Genomic DNA, 20,313 nt, shown 5'->3' with positions numbered 1-20,313 from the left:
GTCGGCATTCTTAAGGTCAAGGGAGGTGATATCGTTAATGTATAGCAGAAATAAAGTTGGACCAAGTATGCTACCTTGTGAGACTCCAAATGAGATGGGTTGGTAGCTACTGACTCGCGAATCAATTTTGACACATTGTTGTCTATCAGTTAAGTAGCTTCTAAACCAGTCTAATGCTATGCCGCGTATACCAGCAAGATCTAGTTTTTTAAGTAGGATAGGAATTGAGACTGAGTCGAAGGCTTTTGCCAGATCCAGGAAAACACCTATACAAGCATTTCCTTTGTCAAGATTATCTACGATAATGTTAGTCAAGAGGTTTACCGCTTGTTCAGTTGACCTTTGTCGACGAAAACCGTATTGCCGGTCACTTAAGAGTCCTTATCTTCGAGAAATTTTGCAAGTTTCTTATTAACAATTTTCTCCAGAATTTTAGAGAAAGTGCTCAGTAAAGAAATGGGACGATAATTGCTTGGAGATTCTTTGTTGCCACCTTTGTGAATTGGGGTGACAGAAGCTGTTTTCCAGTTGTTAGGGAAAACCCCTGAGGAGAGGCTAGTATTTAGTACACGTGTGAGAGGTTCAATTATATATGGTTTAATTACTTTTAAAAGGCGGTTGGAGATGCCATCAAGCCCTGGAGCACTGTCAGTTTTTAGGCCCATAATTATCCCTTCAACTTCATAGCAATCTGTGGGTTCTAAGAAAAATGAATTAGATGGAGAGTTCGGGTTAACAACTTTGGCAGCTAATGTATCTTCAGTTTCATTAATATATTCCAATATTTTACTAGAGAGATTTTCACCGACTGTCGAGAAAAAATTGTTGAAAGAGTCCAAGCAGTTTTCTCCGTCTGAAGTATTATTTACCATGTTTATTGTGGGGTTTTTAGTTTTGTTAGTATGGGTTATTTGTTTTATTGTTTTCCAGAGTAATTTAGGGTTAGTTTTGTGTTTTTCAAGCTCATCTTTTTCATATTTCGTCTTTACTTTCCGAATTAAGTCAATGTAGAAGTTTCTGTATCTAGTGTATATTTTTTGCTGTATTGGATCATTTGGGTTTTTTCGAGCAGTCAGGTGTAATTTGTCTTTATGTTTGGAGCATTTAATCAATCCGGGGGTCATCCATGGCTTAAGGTTATTTTTTGAGCGACTAACGAGAGTAGTGTGTGAATGCTTTTCAATTACTAATTTCAACACTGAATCTAAGGTATTCGCGGCATCTGTAGCATCTGTATTATTCATTAGGGTAGACCAGTCATATTCTTTCAGTTCTTCTATAATATTGCCATAGTTAAGAGTTATGCGGGATTTCTGATTACGTGGGTATAAGTATGATTTGCTCAATAAACCGGTTAAAACAATATCGTGATCAGTAACACTACTATGGCAGACAACAGAAGTGGCTTTACGTTTAGATCGGACAAAGACATGATCAAGACAAGAATTTCCCCGTGTGGGCTTGTTAACCGCAGGAAATAAGGCATGTTCTGCCTTGAGACAAATATACGGTGCACTTAGATCAGTGTTGTTTATATTAATGTTAATGTCACCGGTGAGAATAAATTCGGATTTGTGTTTGGTAATTTCTAATAAGGACTCTAGTGAGCTTAAAAAAGGTGAGATATTCGAAAACGAAGGTGGACGATAAATGGCTAGGATAGATGGCTGATTAGGTATATCTACGCCTAAACAGTTTGCATCTTGGAGTTCAGGTTCATAAAAGGTAGGGTTTAGTTCCGATTTCACAAAAGCGACAACTTACAAAAAATACAGGGTTTCAGTCAAATAGCCCATTAAAAGCTTTTTTTATTTATTAAATTATTTTATTGAAATTAGGTATGTCTTGATTGTCACAATTCATAATCCACACTAATTTTTTCAACAGTTTTTGTCTAAAACTTATACAATTCAGGTTTTTGATGGATGTTGGTTGGCTTTAATGAGTAATATCGCATTTTCGTCATCAAAATTTAAAACTATATTTAGCACCAACCTAAAAATTTAGCTCAAAACCTGCCTCAAAGTTAAGTTAGTGACGCGCAGTTTGTTGGATGGTAAATTAATAGCTGTCGGGGAAAGGATGACTTGACTTAATTAAAGCTGATATGAAAGCTAATGGACAGATTGCTCACGCTTGCTGTAGTAAGCAAAGTGATTTAATATTACTAGACAATGCCCAATATTCTCAGCAAAATTACAACTAAAAATTGTCTAAAACCCTTCATTCAGTCGAGGTATTCGATTGCTGGCTGAAATCTGACACTAGTTAAAATTTTTGAATTTCGTAAACTACGCTTTCATAACATAACATATTTTTTGTTGCTAATGATCTCTAGTATAACCCCTTCCAAGGAATAAGGTCGAATTTCCCTATCACCCTGAATGTATAGTGACAGTTTTTAAAGCTGAAAACTTATATGAATGTATCCATTACACACACATATCCATGTTTTGTTAGCTGTCCATAAATAAATCACTGATTCTGGTTACAATTAAGTAGCTCTACAATTAATTATGGATTAAGAGTCCGTATTTGAATAGGGGTTTATTTAGCCCTACCGCCCTTTAATGGCTACTGAAGCCCAACCTTGATAATGAATGTGAGCATACACTGATGACATGTAAGGGCACCATCAAAGTAATGAATACATTGATGTATGTAGAGGTATTTTACGGTTGTGGTAAAGACACTTACATTAAAAAGTTACCAACAATTAATACTTACATTCAAAAAGTTCTTATCACATATCTTTCTTTATAAGTACTTGTTGTTAGACGTTTTGACATAGCCATCATTAATGATCTGATCGATCACTTGTAACCTGCGTGCCTAGGCAATTTTTTACCTAAAAATCGAACCCAGAAAACAGTATTTTAAACCATTTATTATCAGTCAATCTTTAGTTTCAAATTCTTATAATCTTGAAACAAGAAACGTGTAGTATTATTATTAAGTTTTTGAAACAATTGGACTTATTCAATTTATTTAAAGCTTTATTACACACAAATTAAGAGTACAAAAGACTTTAGTCAATAGAAAGCAGGTATTTATAATTATGTATATTCTGATGACTTTGATTAGGTATCTAAAATATCAATTAACGTCACAATGTCGCAGTATTGTCTCTAGGAGATATAATGGCACTTTCCATGTCCTTGATAAGTCATTAGCAGGTACTAATTTGATTGTTGATGTGCGCACTAATTATAACGCAGAATGTATGGGTAATCTATCTTATACATATGACATTATCGGCCTTTTATTTTTAATAACTACGTCAAGACACAGCTGTAAACACGATATGACGTCGTTCATTAACTTAGATTGTCTTTGTGATATACCTAATCGATTAGGTAGGTACAGTCAACAGCACATCAGACTATGCGTTTTTGTGGCAAAATATCCTCTACCACAGTGTACCGCGGCACACTGGTGTACCGTGGTCATTAGATGGTGTGCCTCGGAAAAATAAGATTATCTTTAGACTTATTTTTAGTAAGTAACTAAATACACACACACACAGACACACAACCTGCATGCAAGCCTATGTTTCTTTTTTTTGCCCCTTTGACTGTTTTTTACGAGATTGTAATAATATATAGAATCCATTATTGGCTGTAAGAACAAAAATACCTGTTTGTATTATTATTATAAAGAGCTGTGGTTTTCTGAATAAAGAAAAATAAAATAAAATAAAATAAAATAAAATACATAAGTAAGGGGTAAGGGTAAGACTAATAATAAATAAATAAATGATATCCTTGGACATTTTTACACTGCGCCGATAGCTAATAAAAGTAATTACTTAAAAAATGATTTTTCATGTGTGGTGTACCTCCAAAAAAATTCAATTTTCTAAATGTACCTTGAACATAAAAGTTTTGCGGGACGCTGTTCTACCACGAGACTTATATCGTTTTTATATCACATTGTTTTTCTTTATGTGCTGCTGACACTACCTAAATATTTGTATTCTTTAAAGAGAGTAAATTAAATCGCAATTTATGTATATCCTGTAATAAAATTATCGTCCTACTTACTACATTTTTTTCGTTGCACAACGTGTACCTAGGTAGGACTTGTTGTACTTTTATTTATAAGCTCACATTTTTGTTTCATTTTTAGTGTTAACAGGGTTTTCTACGTAGCCTATTAAAACAGTGTCTAGGCGTTTACTCAAAATTCCAGATTTTATAACACAATCCTACACTTTGCAGATTGGATTTTCGTTTTAAGACACCAACTCTGCCGTCTGCCCGGAAAATCAGAGTGTAGTTTGTAGTTTTTACTAGAAAGTTTGTTAATGGACTTAATCTCTCGGAACTTTGTAGATTCCGTAAGAAGTTCAGTACAATCCTCTCGAGCAGGGGCATTGTTTCCCTTTGTCTATCTACCTACTCCGTTTAATACGAGTTGATACTTTGTTTATAACTCCCCGGATAATGTAAAAGCCGAAACAAATGAAAATCATTCCTCATTCTAAAGGATACAGTCCTATCAACTTAAGCTGAGAATTGCATTTGTGTGAGTGATCGCCAAAAGTACCGTTAGTAAAACACATACAAATAAAATTAATGTTTTATTAAAAGGAAGTCTATAAAACACTTGCTACCAATTGGGCCGATGTAACGACACTTGACACATCCTTTTAAATAAATAAATAAATAAAAACAGGTCCTCGCTCAGCATAATGCCAAGGCACGAAGTACCTCGACGCTGATATTCTGCGAGCACCGTTTATAGAGAGGGCGTCCAGCCAGCCTTACAAAATACAACAAAAAGACAAACTTTATAAAATTACAAAATAAAAACAGACTAAAAACTTTTCGTTCACACCTTTAAAATACGTATTCAATTTGCATAAAATTTCTTTCACTTGGCTGCTTAATGGATTTCGTACAGGAAATTCACTTACAGTAGGAGCCATTTCACTAATATTTGGAACACAATTACATAAAATTACACGTATCTGCTACCAGTACCGGGGGTGAAGTGAAGTATGTGAGCGGCAAGGAAGCGGTGCGTGGCGGACGCGCCGCGCTTCAGGCCGCTTGCTAAAATAAACCGGTTTAAACCATGCGCGGGACGCGCGCCGCGCTTCAAGCCGATTGCCACTCTACACTATCGGTGTGCACTCACACAAATGCAATTCTCAGCTTAAGTTGAGAGGACTGTATTTTGTTTTGTTCTTTTAGGCTGGGTTGCACCATCATATTCTTACCTTACTGTTAAACTCATTACAAAAAGCACCGGTTATCGTTATAGTAACGATCAAATATAGGTGGTGCTACTCAGCCTTAAAGATTTTTTGTCTAATCAACAGCTAATTTAAATCCTGCTGCAGACAGAATGATCAATTATAGATAATTTAATCACATTATCAATATTTTAATTCATCGTTAGAAATTGAATTGTAATATAATTTTTATTTATAACTTTATCTAATATTATTAAGTTCTTAATGGGAAACTTCAGGAATTAGGGTATGTATAGATACCCAACTAAGTACGGCATAACTCTGAGCTAAGCAATCGATTGGCGAACTATTCTACCTAAGTCCTCCCAAACAATTAATTTCCAGTCAAACTTGGGCCTGTAACAACAGTTGTTATTGCTTATTGTGGTTCTGTTCTGAAATGCATTGGAGCGTGATATAAAGGAGTTTCTAGGACTTGGATTACTGTAATTAATTTATATTACTTTACGCTCACGGCTTGTAAAGTCAAAGACCTTTTAACAAAACACACCTACCTGAATAAACCAGTGAACACAATCAAAGGCATTAAAATTATAAACTGCTTAAATAATAGCACAAATAGTAAACTATATACAGGGTGGAATTTTATAGAACATTTGACTCAAAAAAACATTCCTTTATTTTTGAAAAGTGAGAGAACTGCATTCAAAGATTTTCGAAAATTTTTAGAAAATTCACCACCATATTACCATACAATTTTCTGTAAATAATTAAAATAATTTAAGATTTCATGGTTTTCCTTTCATTTGATTTATCAAGTTTGTTAGAGATTTCATCCTTACACATAACCCTAACAATCGATGCAATAAAAATACAGGATGTAATTTTAAACAAATTTTAGTTGGTTCGATTCCCGGGTGTGGCAAGCAAATTTTTATAAATCGTTGAATGCAGTTCTGTTTCTTTTCCTAAATTAAGGAATGTTTCCTTTGAGTTAAATTTTCTATCTACAGTATTAAGAGTACTTTCCCTCCAGGTGGCATTACAAAATTCCACCCTGTATATTACAAGTTATACAGGATGTTAGGTAAATGGGTTTATAAGCCGACACTAGCCCATGTTAACATGTGCTTGAAAATGGTATGGTGAAATCAGAAAATTGATATCATCATTTTAATTACTTTAATATTCATACAAATCGGATTTTATAAATTTTAAATTGTATGAAAATTTAAAAAATTTTAATGATGATATCAAATTTCTGATTTCACTATACCATTTATATGCACATGTTAACATGGGCTAGTGTAGGCTTATAAACCCATTTATCTAACACCCTGTATAAGTTGCTTATTAATCTATTTAAAGGAACAAAATACGAGTAGTATGTTTATGAGGTTTATAAGACCAACTTTGCAACGACTGTGCTCTTTAATCAGAAATGTCCCCTTGATGTGTTTCACATCGCTATAATCATAAAACTCATCAAATCAACCAGTCAAGCACACCTATAGTATTCAGTGGAATTCTCTACGTATAATACCACAGCAAGTGATAAACGAGTTTGAGCCACTTAGCAGCAATTGGATACGTGAGCCCCGCGAAAATTGCAAGACGGCCCATGCCCCTCCATGCGTCACCGCCGTGACAGAAATGCTTACATGGATTCACGCTCTGTAAACGGGTTCCCGAACTGAATTTGGTCTGTGGTTGGCTTTTTAGATGGCTGCACAAGGAATGAACGCTTGGTAGTGTTTTTTATGTGCCATGTCACCAACCTCCAACGTTCTTAACTTTGAAATCTGTGGTGAAAATGATTAGGCCCATTTCCCGCCATGCGACACAGCCGTGACAGAAATGCTTACACGGATTCATTATCTGTAAACGGGTTTCTGAAACTACTAAATTTAGTGGTCTCTGTATGGCTTTTTACATGGCTGCACAAGGAAGAACGCTCGGTAGGGTGTTATTATATGCCACGTCACAAACGTTCGATGCTCTTAATTTTGGAATCTGTAGTTAAAATGATTAGGCCCATGCCCCGCCATGCGTCACAGCCGTGACAGAAATGCTTACACGGATTCATTACCTGTAAACGGGTTTCTGAAACTACTGAATTTAGTAGTCTCTGGATGGCTTTTTACATGGCTGCACAAGGAATGAACGCTCAGTAGTGTTTTTTTAGGCCCATGCCCCGCCATGTGATGCGTCACAGCCGTGATAGAATGCTTACACGGATTCATGCTCTATAAACGGGTTTCTGAAACTACTGAATTTGTGCTTGTGGTTTTTATTAGGACTACAAAATTATGCCAGTTCACACATAATAAAATAGGCTTCGGTAAAATGACATTCAATTTATTTTTAACCGGATATTATTACTTTCATTTCTTCTTAAAGTATCACAACTTTGTATTTTTCTTTATTGTATTTTGAAGCTTGTCTTCTGATTAAATCTCATAATCCTAAAGGGGCATTATTACTTGGGGTGAAATTCATTTGAGTGTATTGAAATACGAAATATAAATTTCCGTGTTATCCGTTTTCCTTATTTTATTCTATATTAAATTTGCCACTTATCGATTTAAACATAATTTAGCGTTACAGGTAACAAATTGTGTAGGTGATACATTTTGCATAGTAGTACGGAACGCCAAAAATGAGAAACCTACGCAAGTAGTACTAATGTGCCTAACATTTATCTTCTTTTTGCTAGTGACGAATAGTGGAAACTAATATGGCATTACAATCTACGCTTATACGACGACGACAGTGTAGGTAATTTTTTAATGTGGCATTTTCTTTTATACGACTGCCTCAGGTGAGAATCTAATTCACGAGTCACAAGTATGTACAATCGATAAAATTCTACTTAATATTTGATAGATAAACTAAGTATCCCATAAAAGAGCGCCTAATGTTACTCATTATGTTCTATACACAATTACTTTTCATACGAGCATGTAAAGCCCGAATCGATATTGAGGGTGGTAACCCCAAAGATATTTACCGCACATAATATTTTAGATCCGAACCGAATGAAACGTGCTCTATATGAGAATGTCAGCATTAACGTGAATCCCAGTTGATCAAACAGTACATCAACCGCTAGTAACTACTTATACAGACGACGTCACATCAAGGTGCGGCACCTTATAATTGTAATAGACGAAATTTTGCAAATAAAGCGCTGTTCTGGCAACAGTTCATCGAATTAGACGTGAACGAACGTGAACAAAAAAAAAACGTCGTGCGGTCGACTAAAGATCATAGCACTATGGTCATAGCACACTTATCATCCCGGAAAGGGATCAAAACCGTATCGCTTTTGGCCGCGCGGTCACGGCGAGGCGAGGCGTTAACGTTACGGTGCGGATAAGTGTGCGTTGCAGTACGTAGTTTCATACAAAGTATACTGAGTTGATACGGTTACGTTACGATCCGTTTCCGGGTTAATAAGTGTGCCTCTTGCGTTTAACATTTTATCTCTAAGTACAGTCAACAACATCACATCCGAATTAAAACTTTAGTTGTAAAATAGCACGTCATCCAACTACCTACATAAGACTCCATAGTGTTTAAGTTGTGCTGTCGCCTGTACTAAGAAGTTTTGCCACTACGGAACACTAAACATTTGTCCAAGAGTCTGGTGTCGACAAACGGATTAGTTGGCAGGGTTCGGAGCTTCCACTCTCATATAATATTCGGCCAAGTGTTCTGAGTGCCAGCAGAGTAAATACAAATGAGTAGGTCATCTTCATAGAAACGCCCGAGCGCGATTTGTATGTGAGCGCGCGCCAATACGTATGCGGCGCGCACGCACACACTGACAAAATTCGGGGCAACTCACCGCTAATCCACGCTAAAAAAGGACAATGACCAAAAGTGGTCCAAATGTCCACCACTAATGAGACCTATATTGGCTTATAGTCCATTAAATAGAGATTAACTTTCAGTATGGGACGAAAAAAAAATAAGCTGTCAGTAAACAGTTATGACCGTATGAAAAATTGTAGTAGTTTACACGCTAATCTCAGGAACTACTGCTCTGATTTGAAAAATTATGTTTCTTATGAATAGCCCATTTATCAAGGATGGTTTTAGGTTATATAACATCACCCTACAACCAACAGAGGCGGAGCAGCGACCACCCGACCATAATTCCAATATTGTTGTCTTTCTTCTGAGCTTATTTTTTTTTCTTTTAGCGAGAATCTAACACGGCACACTAAGCGACATGACATAACATGCATAGATTAATCCAAAATGTGCGATGGATAGAATGATATCAAGAACATTTTTCGGATGAAAAGGTGAAAAACATGACTTTTCATTCAGTCATAACTTTTTACTGACAGCATATTTTTGATTGCGGTTTGGTTATAATGAATCAGTATTTAGTAGACTATTTTACTACATAGGTCTCGTTAGTGGTGGACATTTGGACCACACTCCATACATTTTTGGTCATTGTCCTTTTGTCAGTGTGTGCGTGCGCGCCGCATACGTATTGGCGCGCTCACATACAAACCGCGCTCGGTGCGTTTCTATGAAGATGACCTACTCATTTGTATTTACTCTGGTGCCAGTCAAGAGTGCAAATCAAGAAAGTAACATTTAAAACCTGGATGGAATTTATAACAGCTTCTGAAGATGTTTCGGAATTCTTTTCGATCTTCATTTCTAGTTAAAAGGCAACCAGGATAAGTGATTTTATCAAGCACTTTATATTATCGCGTGGTAGGTACTTTCACTAAGAAATTGGTTCTAAAAGTTGGATCTAAATGGAGGTTAGAATTTAATGATGTTTCTATTAACACCCAAACTAAAACCCGAAGATGTTTTCCTGGGTTTTTTTTTCTCAAATAACTTCCTAAAATATTATTATAATAAATTGAATGTAAATTCAAAAAAGAAAGTAAAATGTTTGAGTTTTTGATAATACCAGAAACTATTTATAACTACAAAGCTAGAAATGAATCTAGCTGAAGAATAAACCTGCCTTGCTTTCATCCCTCCAACAGCCTTTTGCGGTATTACGCGGATAAAAATGGTTCGTAGAAAAGCCACGTAGTGAAATAGGTTTTGTAGTTTATTACTAGTGTGAAGTTTCATTCACATTTCACGTTATGAATTCCTTTGTTAAGCTTTTAAATTGGTTACAATAACTGCTATTGTTAAATGGGACAGATTGCTTCGATATCTATGAATAAGTACGAGTGTGTAAAATGAATGAACAAATTGTTCCTCGATGGCTTTGAATATAGGCACGTTATAAAAGCCACACGGTTTTCCTCCACGTTACAATTAGTATGAAAACAATGTAAAATATTAGACTTTATAATACTTTACTGTTATGAATGAGTGAGTTGAGATAATACATACTCGTACTTATTGAATTCCATTACTGTCCATCTTGCTTAAGAACTATTATCGTTTTATTTTGATCATGTCTAACTTCATAAAAGAATCAGCTTCCCACGGAAATAAGCGCTCACAGATGTTCAGTCTTGCCCCACAACTGGAAAACAATTGAAAAGTATATAAATAATTCATTAGGTACTTCCTCGTAAGGTAATATTTTGAAATGAGATTGGAAAAATAAGGACAAAAGAAAAAGATTTAACGTATATGCCGTATTTAATAAAGTGCGGGAAAATACTGAGCATTTCATCTTGCTCTCACTCCGCGTAATGGTAATAATACATAATACCGAAAATTGTTTTAACGTTACAGAACGGGTTGTCGTTAATATCTGGTTATTGAAAATATGAAAAACCCTTTGATGTAATTTAAATTTGCTCTCCTGTAGCCTGGGGGATTGTCAGAATATTAGAGCGGAATTAAATTAAATTCTAAAAGTCCTTTCGATTCTTATGTTATTCTTAAGTTATTGCAGAAAGAAATAAAGAAAAATTTATTTATTAACAGTGGCACATGGTAATAAAAAAAACAAAAACAATAAAGAGACAGACGCATTAAGTGTAATAAATAAATACCTACACGTGGGTAATTTACAACATTCTAACAACAAATACTGCAATTAGCTTTATAAAGTCAATTAGATTCCATTGAAACCAATAAATTAAGGTAGGCTGCTATTGAAATAAAAATTCATAGAAACAATCGTGTCTTGAAACCTATTGGATTGGTGCCATTGACCCAATTACTTCACTCAAGCATTAAAAAGTTAAAATTAAAAATAATATTATTTTTTCGTAAGAAATACAAAAACTTTTTTACATCGTTTTGTAACTTTAAATTGTTGTCACACAATCCAAGAAAACTCGCGGAAAGTAATCAGTCAATGACCAAGTTTGCAGGATAAAGTATAAAGTCTACTCAGTATATTAATTAAGTCTCGTCCATCCAAGAGCCCTTCTATAACAAGGGTAATTCAATAAGTTGGTTATAGCTCGTTTGTAAGCCAATAATTAGCAAGATGTTGGCCCAAATTATAAATTGATCTTATCAGTTTTCTGAAGGAATGCAAATGGTTCAAATGATAAACTAGTAAACTGTAAAGCCAGTATTCATTGCATGCACGTGCAGGAAAACGTCATGTAATTTTAAGAGATTAGCGCAGATATCGACCGTCGATCAAATTGTTTTAATTCGTTATCAAGAATTAAGAATACGTTTTTCTGAAAATATTTCAATAATCTGATTCATGTTAGTGAGATATTTTTTATCTTTTTTAAATCAATATTGTATGTAAATCATAAAAAATATTGATAAGGAAGATAATATGACACAATACTCAATGGATACTTTTAAAAAATACGGTGCCAATACAATGACGTCCATTGGCGCTAACTTAAGTATTGCAGTATCGATAGAGTAGAAGTATTTTTATTTTCATTAATTGGACTGAGATTGCGAAAAATAGGGAAAATGTCGTAAGAAAATTTTGAAACATTTAAATGCTGATGCTACTTAAGCCACGATAGACGAACTGTGAAAGGGTCGAACTGGCCGACTCGACACCAGAGGAACGCTGGTTCGTACCCTACCGCTGCTCGACTATTTGTGGTGAATCCACTCGTATCTAAGCATAGTATTTAGCTTAGTACGGGACCAATTAGTGCAATAAAAATTACTACGAGTAATATTCTTTAAAAAAAACTCACTATCATTCTATCATAATAACAAATTGGCATTTGTTGTAGAACCGCCGGAGTGGGGCCCGAAGCTGGTGTCGGACCGATCGTGGTATGGCGTGGGCTCGACGCTGCGGGCCACATGCGCGTCGCCTCCTGCCTACCCTCCTGTCAACCTCACCTTCGCACTCAATGGAAGAGAGGTAAACTTGAAACTTACCCTAGACCTAGATTATATGAAGGCCCTGTCTGTATGTATATTGACGACGATTTCTGATTTGTCGCTAGTTCACAACGTTTACTGTCCAAGGACAAGAAAAAAATAACAGATACCTTAAAACAGCAACATGAGGCTTTTTATTTCGCTCTCTTCCAATAAAATATCGAGGAAAAACGTTCACATTTATTTTTAAAATAACACCATAGTGTGTATTTTATCTGGAATTGTGACATGTGTATGAACGCACTTATATTTAGAAGTATATTGGACATCGAGGAAAAAACTATCGAAAATAAAATGGTATAAAAAACTAACTTTGAAACGGACATAACAGTGTGAACTGCAGTTATGTCTCGTGTTCTGGCAAGTTATTTTATACGAGTGACTTGTTGTGAGTGAACATCCTTGTAAGGATTAGGTAGTACAGGTTGTATAATATCCAACCTATTTAATCTTTGTATGGAAAAAATCATAATAGTCACTCTGTATATAACTCTTCCGAAGTAGGTATAGTATTGTGGCAAAACCTGTGGGCTTAAAGCGGTCAAATAACAATTTAATAGACTAGAATAGGAGGAGCTTCACCCACGCAGTCTATCGATTTATCTCCATAAATGGCACAAAAGATCAAAGCGAAATGAAAAAAGCTCAAGGTCCATGTGTTTCGGTTTATGAATGTTAACTCAGTATGACGGGTCAAAGCACTGATTGCCCTTGTTGATACGCTCCATGAGATTGTTGTGATAAAAGTAAATCAACGCAGGCAATCTAATGAAAGGCAGACGAATCGTCTCTAAATAATCCGTATCTAAGCGTCCGTAGTCAATATATGAGAGCATTAGTGTGGCATTAGTGTGGAGGCTAATCTCCAGCCGCTTACGTATTATGCGCGCACATTATCGACAGCTCTGGGTCGGGTAAAAAATATTGACATTATTATTGCGTCTTTTCCTGAAGCCTTCTCCCGTAATTGTTTACTGCCAGTGGCAAAAAATATTCCGAGAATATATCCGACGCTAAGGTAAAATTGCTGGCAAAGCTCAGATATTATCACAGGAATGTATTCTAGCTGGAATAAATAGAGAAGAAAACTAAAAGTCGCAATGTATGAGCATTTGCAATTCCAGGAGTGCGAAGGCAGGTCGGCCAGACTCGCGATTTCGTATAAAGGTCACATAATTTGCATCGCAAGTTTTAAAGGAAAATATTTTATTCATGAATTTTTAAAAATAATCCTAGGTACTTTATTCACAAGTTACACATTGATGTTTTTAAATCTTTCTAGATGATATTTTTTACAAAAAACGCCGGATCTCCATTGTTAAAAGCTTTTTTAGAATGTTGATCTCTACTCGTATTTTTGTGCTTAAAAAAATCTGAATGAAAACCATTTATGATATTGAGCAATAAATACATACGAGTATAATTATGTTTATTTTATTGAAAACAAGATCATTGAACCGTAAAAGATCGCTACATTGATGCTAACACTGGTGCTCTCACTCGCAACTGGCTCCCAAACCTGGACAGCATCAACCAACTTTTCGCTCAGGCGGAACACTCCTTCCACCTGACACAAATTCTTACCGGTCACGGCTATCACCGACAGTACTTACATCGGTTCAAGATAGTTGAGACCGATAAGTGCAATTGCGACACAAATGCTGTTCAGGATATACTCCACCTACTCAAAGAATGTCCACGTTTTGCCCGGCAAAGAGTACAGCACATGGCTATATGCCAATATGTTAAAGTTAATCCCTTTGAAATATCGGACCTGTTAAAGAGGGAAAGCGCCATCCAATCATTCATCCAATTTTGTAAATATATTGTAAATAATTTAAAAGAATATAATAGTACGTAAGTAAAATTTTGTGTAAGTATACATAAAGTATTTAAGTATAAATGATATTTAAATTTATGTAAATATTAAAAAAAAAAAAAAAGATTAAAAAGAATATATAAAAAGTAAAAAAAAATAAAAAAAAAGTACAAAAAAAAACTACTGTAAAAAAAAAATAGTAACTTCATTTGTAAATTTAAAACCTTGTACATAAATAAACGTCTATAAAGTTTGGAGACTACAAGTTTGCTCGTAGACATTAGCGAGAAACTTCCAGCACTTGCTATAAAAAAAAAAAAAAAAAAAATACATTGTTGTTTAATTACGAGAAATTGTTTGCCTTCAAAAACCGAACTCCGGCAATTTCAGCCGGAGATTAAAAAAAAAAAAAAAAAAAAAAACATAATCCCATAATAAAACCTCTTATAATAACAGAATGTTTAACAGTAGCTTAACAATTCGCGGAAGAAGGCAGGTTTTAAAATAAAGTACTAGACTAGCAGCATGGAAGAGCTATTCCGTAATATGTTGTCAAAATTAAGGTCAGTAGGTTGAGTGGACATTAGCAGCAGTGCCGTGAAAGCATGGCATGTAGCAAGCATCTTACTGCTACCATCTAATATGCTTTGAGCGAGCCTGCAAGCGCGCTTGAATGAACATACTGCACAGTGTTTTATTTTGGCTTAGAAGCGGACATCCCTGTTTTATTAATTCAATCGTTAGATATTACTATTATGTATAAAATTGATGAAGGAACTAGTAGTTGTATTTGTTTAGTTTCGAAGAAATGTTCGATTTTGTGATTTTATAAAAAAAACAGTTTTAGAAGCATATTTTCTAAAAAAATTACATTAAATCAGAATTTTGTAAATAAATTTACCTATCACTATAACGTCTACCTTTATGCAAAAATAAATGGTTATTGCTGCAGTAATTTAGGAATTATTTAATAATTTATGATTTTCAGAAAACATTTTTTTCTCCGTTGTCCTAGAAAATTGGCAGCTATATTTACTTTATATTGATGCATGGTATAATTATCTATAATACCTGAAAATATTACTTGCCTATCCCGTGGAAGTTGGAAGATATTTTAATTTCTATGAGTTTAGAAAATTTATATGTAAATAGGGTTGTCATCTCAATATTTTTTAGTTTTTTAAATGCCGTCCGTAACAATACGGTTTTAATGCCTTTGTTAGATAACTATTGAAATTCATTGCTTTTACCATTATTAATTTGTCTGGTCGAGTTTGATAATTATAGAGTTGGCCCTCTGGCGGCTTATTGGAAATCCTATCGTTTTCGAAACATCGATATTTATGTTGCAGTCAAAACTCATAATCGATCAAAACCACTTTTGACTGCAAATTTCAGTTAATAGTGGTTTTGACCGATGGCCTTAGTCAATATTACTTTTGACAAATTTTTCTAGTCGTATCATCGAACTTCCACGGGATAGGCAAGTAATATTTTCAGGTATTATAGATAATTATATCATGCATCAATATAAAGTAAATATAGCTGCCAATTTTCTAGTGTAACGGAGAAAAAAATGTTTTCTGAAAATCATAAATTATTAAATAATTCCTAAATTACTGCAGCAATAACCATTTATTTCTGCATAAAGGTAGACGTTATAGTGATAGGTAAATTTATTTAACAAAATTCTGCCTTAATGTAATTTTTTTAGAAAATATGCTTCTAAAACTGTTTTTTTTATAAAATCACAATATCGAATATTTCTTCGAAACTAAGCAAATACAACTACTAGTTCCTTCATCAATTTTATACATAATAGTAATATCTAACGATTGAATTAATAAAACAGGGATGTCCGCTTCTAAGGGAAAATAAAAGACTGTGTACTGGGCGGTAAAAGTATGTCAACAAAATGGCAAGTGGATAAGATGATTAATGACAGCTTCTAACTATACCTACTAATTAAATAATTAACGAAAAAGTTCATTGGATCGACTTAGTAAACGCTACATTATTATACATATACTCGTTGAAAATTTTATTTCTCTCGTAATTAACTTTGTTTCTATTTATTCTACTACGAGTATTATTTCTCACAAACGGAAACATAATTTTCTTATTTTATAGCACAATGACTTTATTCCGTACTTTTTAAGCTCGGGGCTAGCCGGGACGGGGCTTGATTTTTCTGCGGAAGACAGTAACTATGTCTCTTGTACGAAGCTACATTCTTTTCTCGTTTACCAGTAAATATTCTGCTGGTTTAAAACTTTAAAATTCAATATATTTACCGAGAGAAAAGCGGTCACAAGAAATTGTCCCTAGTTTGTACTTTGCGCTTACAACTAAGCAGTGGGATAAATAAGCTTGTTCAGGGAAATAAAACATGAAAATAACTTACCTGAAAGGAATTCTGACCTATTGTGCTCGTAGCTAACAAGAACAATGAAGCGCTGTTTTTAAACAAACACGCCTAAAACTGGAAAGGCGCCGTTCTCAAACCTAGATTTAATTTTAATTACGTACCCAATATTTTATTCAAATTCTTAGGATTGTGGATTTTATTTACAAAATGATGTGAAAAGTAGCATCAATTCCTATTTGTATTTTTACATTATATTTATTCATTAGTTTATTGCTGTTGGTAGATCAGTTCCGTCCTTTTGAATGCTCAAAATCCGAAAGCGTACACGCGCAAAAAGTTATTTTGAGTGTACGCGATGGACAGACAAAGCAGATTCGCCAGATGTCCACGGGAGAACAATGGCGTACCTACTTACTTCACTTTGACGCTAGTGTTGTTTTTGCTCGCTGCCCGCTGCGTAGGCGTGTTCATTAATCACAAAGCAACTCTGAGCTAGATAAGCTTTTAGCGAACCCCTTTATCTGGCTGGGATCACATCTGCGATGGTTCTCGTACCCGCTCTGCTGAAAGTGTGCCAAAACGTCTATTATTTGAGTACTATTCAAGTTTACTACCAGCATAGGGCTGTGTTCAGCATGAGACATTTGCTCTTCTATTTCCAATCCCTTTGCATACACACATAATACGAAGGTAACCTCAAAATGTTTGTGTCTTCCGCAAACCTTACTTTCGTAGTAGTTCGCTACAGCCCGTAACATCGTAGCATAAATGGTGCTACGACAGCATTACCTACGATTCGAACGATACAGTATACGATTCTTGCGAGTGTAAGTGAATACAAAAAATTCGCAGTTGAATATAGGTAGGTACTATAATATTCTGAAACACGCGGCAAGTTTAATCAGAAGCCGCTCTAGGCGGAACACTTTCAGCAATTTTCTCTCTTGGCTCATCTGACATCTATTGCGGAATTGGCCTCATTCCGTAAAGTGTGTCAATAGGTACATTATACTCGGCTTAGTTTGGACTAGGAATTCGTTTTGTAAAAATACCTTTTAACCAACTACCATGACTCTACAACGAAAATAACTATGGATATATTTATGTACAACGTCATTGATTCCAGATTATAGTATAAGCAGGTACTTAAGACGAAAGTATAGATTCTATTCTCTAAAGTCAGTTGAGGGAAAATGTGCCGTAACTTATTGATGTAAAGTCCAAAACCAATTTCACAATATAGGGAAATGTTGAGAAGTTTAGTTGGTAGCTTTCCGAACCCGATTCCCAGCGGCAACGATAAACCTTTATACCTTTCAAATATTTTACTAGCCATAAGCCAAGCCCAGCTTCACAGCCTGAAACTACAATCAAACCGATTTCAATAGAAAAAGTTTTAGCGATACATAAGTTATTTCGATTTCATTTCCAAATACAGTGAACTTTATTCTAGTATTTACAATATATTTTTGCTTACAGATCGACATGGAATCATACGTGCACGAACTACCCCAATGGTTCAAGTGGGACCCGCCTCCAAAAGCCGAGACCACTACTACCGATCTCCCAGACGACGACTTGGGCTTCAATATATTCCACGACGATAGCAACATCCAGTATTTGGACGAGACCTACATAAATCTGCATAAAGAGGAGATAAGGCGGCCTCCGAAGGAGAGCCTGAAGCCCGTGTTTGAAAGGACAGGGCCTGATAACCGGCTGCCGTCGGTGGGCGAGGTGACTTTTATCGTTCGCAACGAGGCCTTCGAGAGAGGCAGCCTGCGGCTGACCTGTATAGCTAGCATATACAACTTGTACGCGGCACGTTCCGAACTAATATTCGATATGGAGCAGCCAGAAGTTGCTTCGGTGTTAGGAGTCCGTAATAGTGCAATAGGTAAGTGAAATGGATATTGGACTGCTGGCCCAGTAAAGCGTGTTTAATTCGGTAACATTTTGTTTCCCATATTACGGTTAAATGGAATCATCTGGTAATGTCCGGATTTAGATTGAGATATGGGTTTGGATTATGAATGATCCGTGTGATTGGATTAGTTATTTCGCTTACAAACAGATTCGTTTTGGGGATAATAAACGTATTTTTTTTTTTGTTTTTCACAACTGTCACTATGTAAGCAAACAGTACGACAAGTGCGTAATTCATATCTGAATTTTCTTATCAAATCCTATTCTAATTTTTCATTCGAAATTTAATTTTACTCTTTTTGTTTCAGATACAATTTCGTGCAGTACTCTGCGGATAGTAGCCTCTCTAGTGCCATTTTTGTACAATATCCGGTAGTTCGTTAACTAATATTTATTAATTAAGTACAAACGTAAATTACCAGAACTTGTAAAAACATTTCATTTTGTACAAACTCATCGAACATATCCAACTGTAAGAATTTATCTTCCGATAGGTCATGTATAAACTAAAGCAGAATTGTTAATACTAAATAGATTTTAATGCCATTTTAATGAGTCTTAAAGCTGGTTAACCACTTATCTATATTCAAGATGTGAACTATAAGTTACCAATTTTCACTGGGTTATTTCATTTTGCCAGTACCTAAGGCACAAACTTCATTTATGTAAAAATACACGATTTTTTAACGCATGAGTTTCTAAATCCAGATTTCAGACTATCAAAAATGCATTAGAGGTAGGTCAAAATGGCCAAAATTTATATTATATTCTAAGACAGGTGTAGGTTATATAAGCTATGTAATAATTAAGAAATATAAATGTGATAAGGTTTGTTTGTAAAACAAATAGATAACTAACTCCGTTTCTTGCAAATTAAAGTAATGTATCTGTTAATAACTAGCAAAATTTATTGAATTTTAGTAAAACTTGGAGGAGGAATTTAGTAAAAAAATGAAGCTATGGTTAGTGCAGAAGAATCTCACCCTTTCGAAAGACTGATGACTTATTTCTAAACTTTAATTTCAATTGATTTGGTAATATTATCTTGAGGAATGCATTCTCTCTCGCTCTCTCTCTGAAGAAACATTATTAACAATCTACATTAGGTAATGTCTTTAGACAAATTAATCAGAAAAAATAATTAAATTATGAGAATTACTTCTCACTTTAAACGAATTTTAGGAATAGGTTACTTTTTGTTTAAGATCTGCTATTTTTATCTATAGTTTAAAATAGAGTTATTTACTGATGGTTCCACTGATGTTGATTGTTAAGCCATGTAAATAATAGATAAATGTATTGCTGTAAATTATTTCAAAGGAATAGAGATAAATAAAAGGATGTTGGATCTTCGTTTTGCGAGTTTAATTTCTGTTATCTCAGTGAAATAAATTATGAAAATGTTGATGAAACAATTTGTATATTATTAGATTACAATAAATGGTACACTGGCAAACATGAAACAAAAGATATCAGCAAACTTATTTCGGATTCACTACGCTAGCTTAGAATTTCGTACGATAACGAAATATCTATGCACCATACCACAGGCCATTAATATGATACAAACCCCACTTAACCCATAAAATGCTCACAATAATAAGACAATATTCCCCACTACACATAAAAATAAATCGGTAATTCGCCATTGGAAGAGTTCCACATAATCCCCAATCA

The 20,313-nt window shown here is 34.8% G+C and overlaps 1 protein-coding gene across 1 annotated transcript in view; it reads left to right on the top strand.

The window, feature by feature from the left end:
- LOC135088578 (uncharacterized) overlaps positions 1-19,989 on the top strand; it is a 73,168-nt gene extending 53,179 nt beyond the window's left edge. Inside the window, exons 5-7 of the mRNA XM_063983429.1 lie at positions 12,370-12,503; positions 18,190-18,607; positions 18,945-19,989. Of these exons, the coding sequence (XP_063839499.1) occupies positions 12,370-12,503; positions 18,190-18,607; positions 18,945-19,012 (620 nt within the window). The 3' untranslated portion in view covers positions 19,013-19,989. The remainder of the gene's footprint in view (positions 1-12,369; positions 12,504-18,189; positions 18,608-18,944) is intronic.
- The last annotated feature ends 324 nt before the right edge of the window (positions 19,990-20,313 follow it).

This window comes from Ostrinia nubilalis, chromosome 4 (assembly GCF_963855985.1).
Source record: "Ostrinia nubilalis chromosome 4, ilOstNubi1.1, whole genome shotgun sequence".
NCBI classification, from domain to species: domain Eukaryota; kingdom Metazoa; phylum Arthropoda; class Insecta; order Lepidoptera; family Crambidae; genus Ostrinia; species Ostrinia nubilalis.
This window is presented reverse-complemented; position numbering and strand designations above follow the sequence as displayed.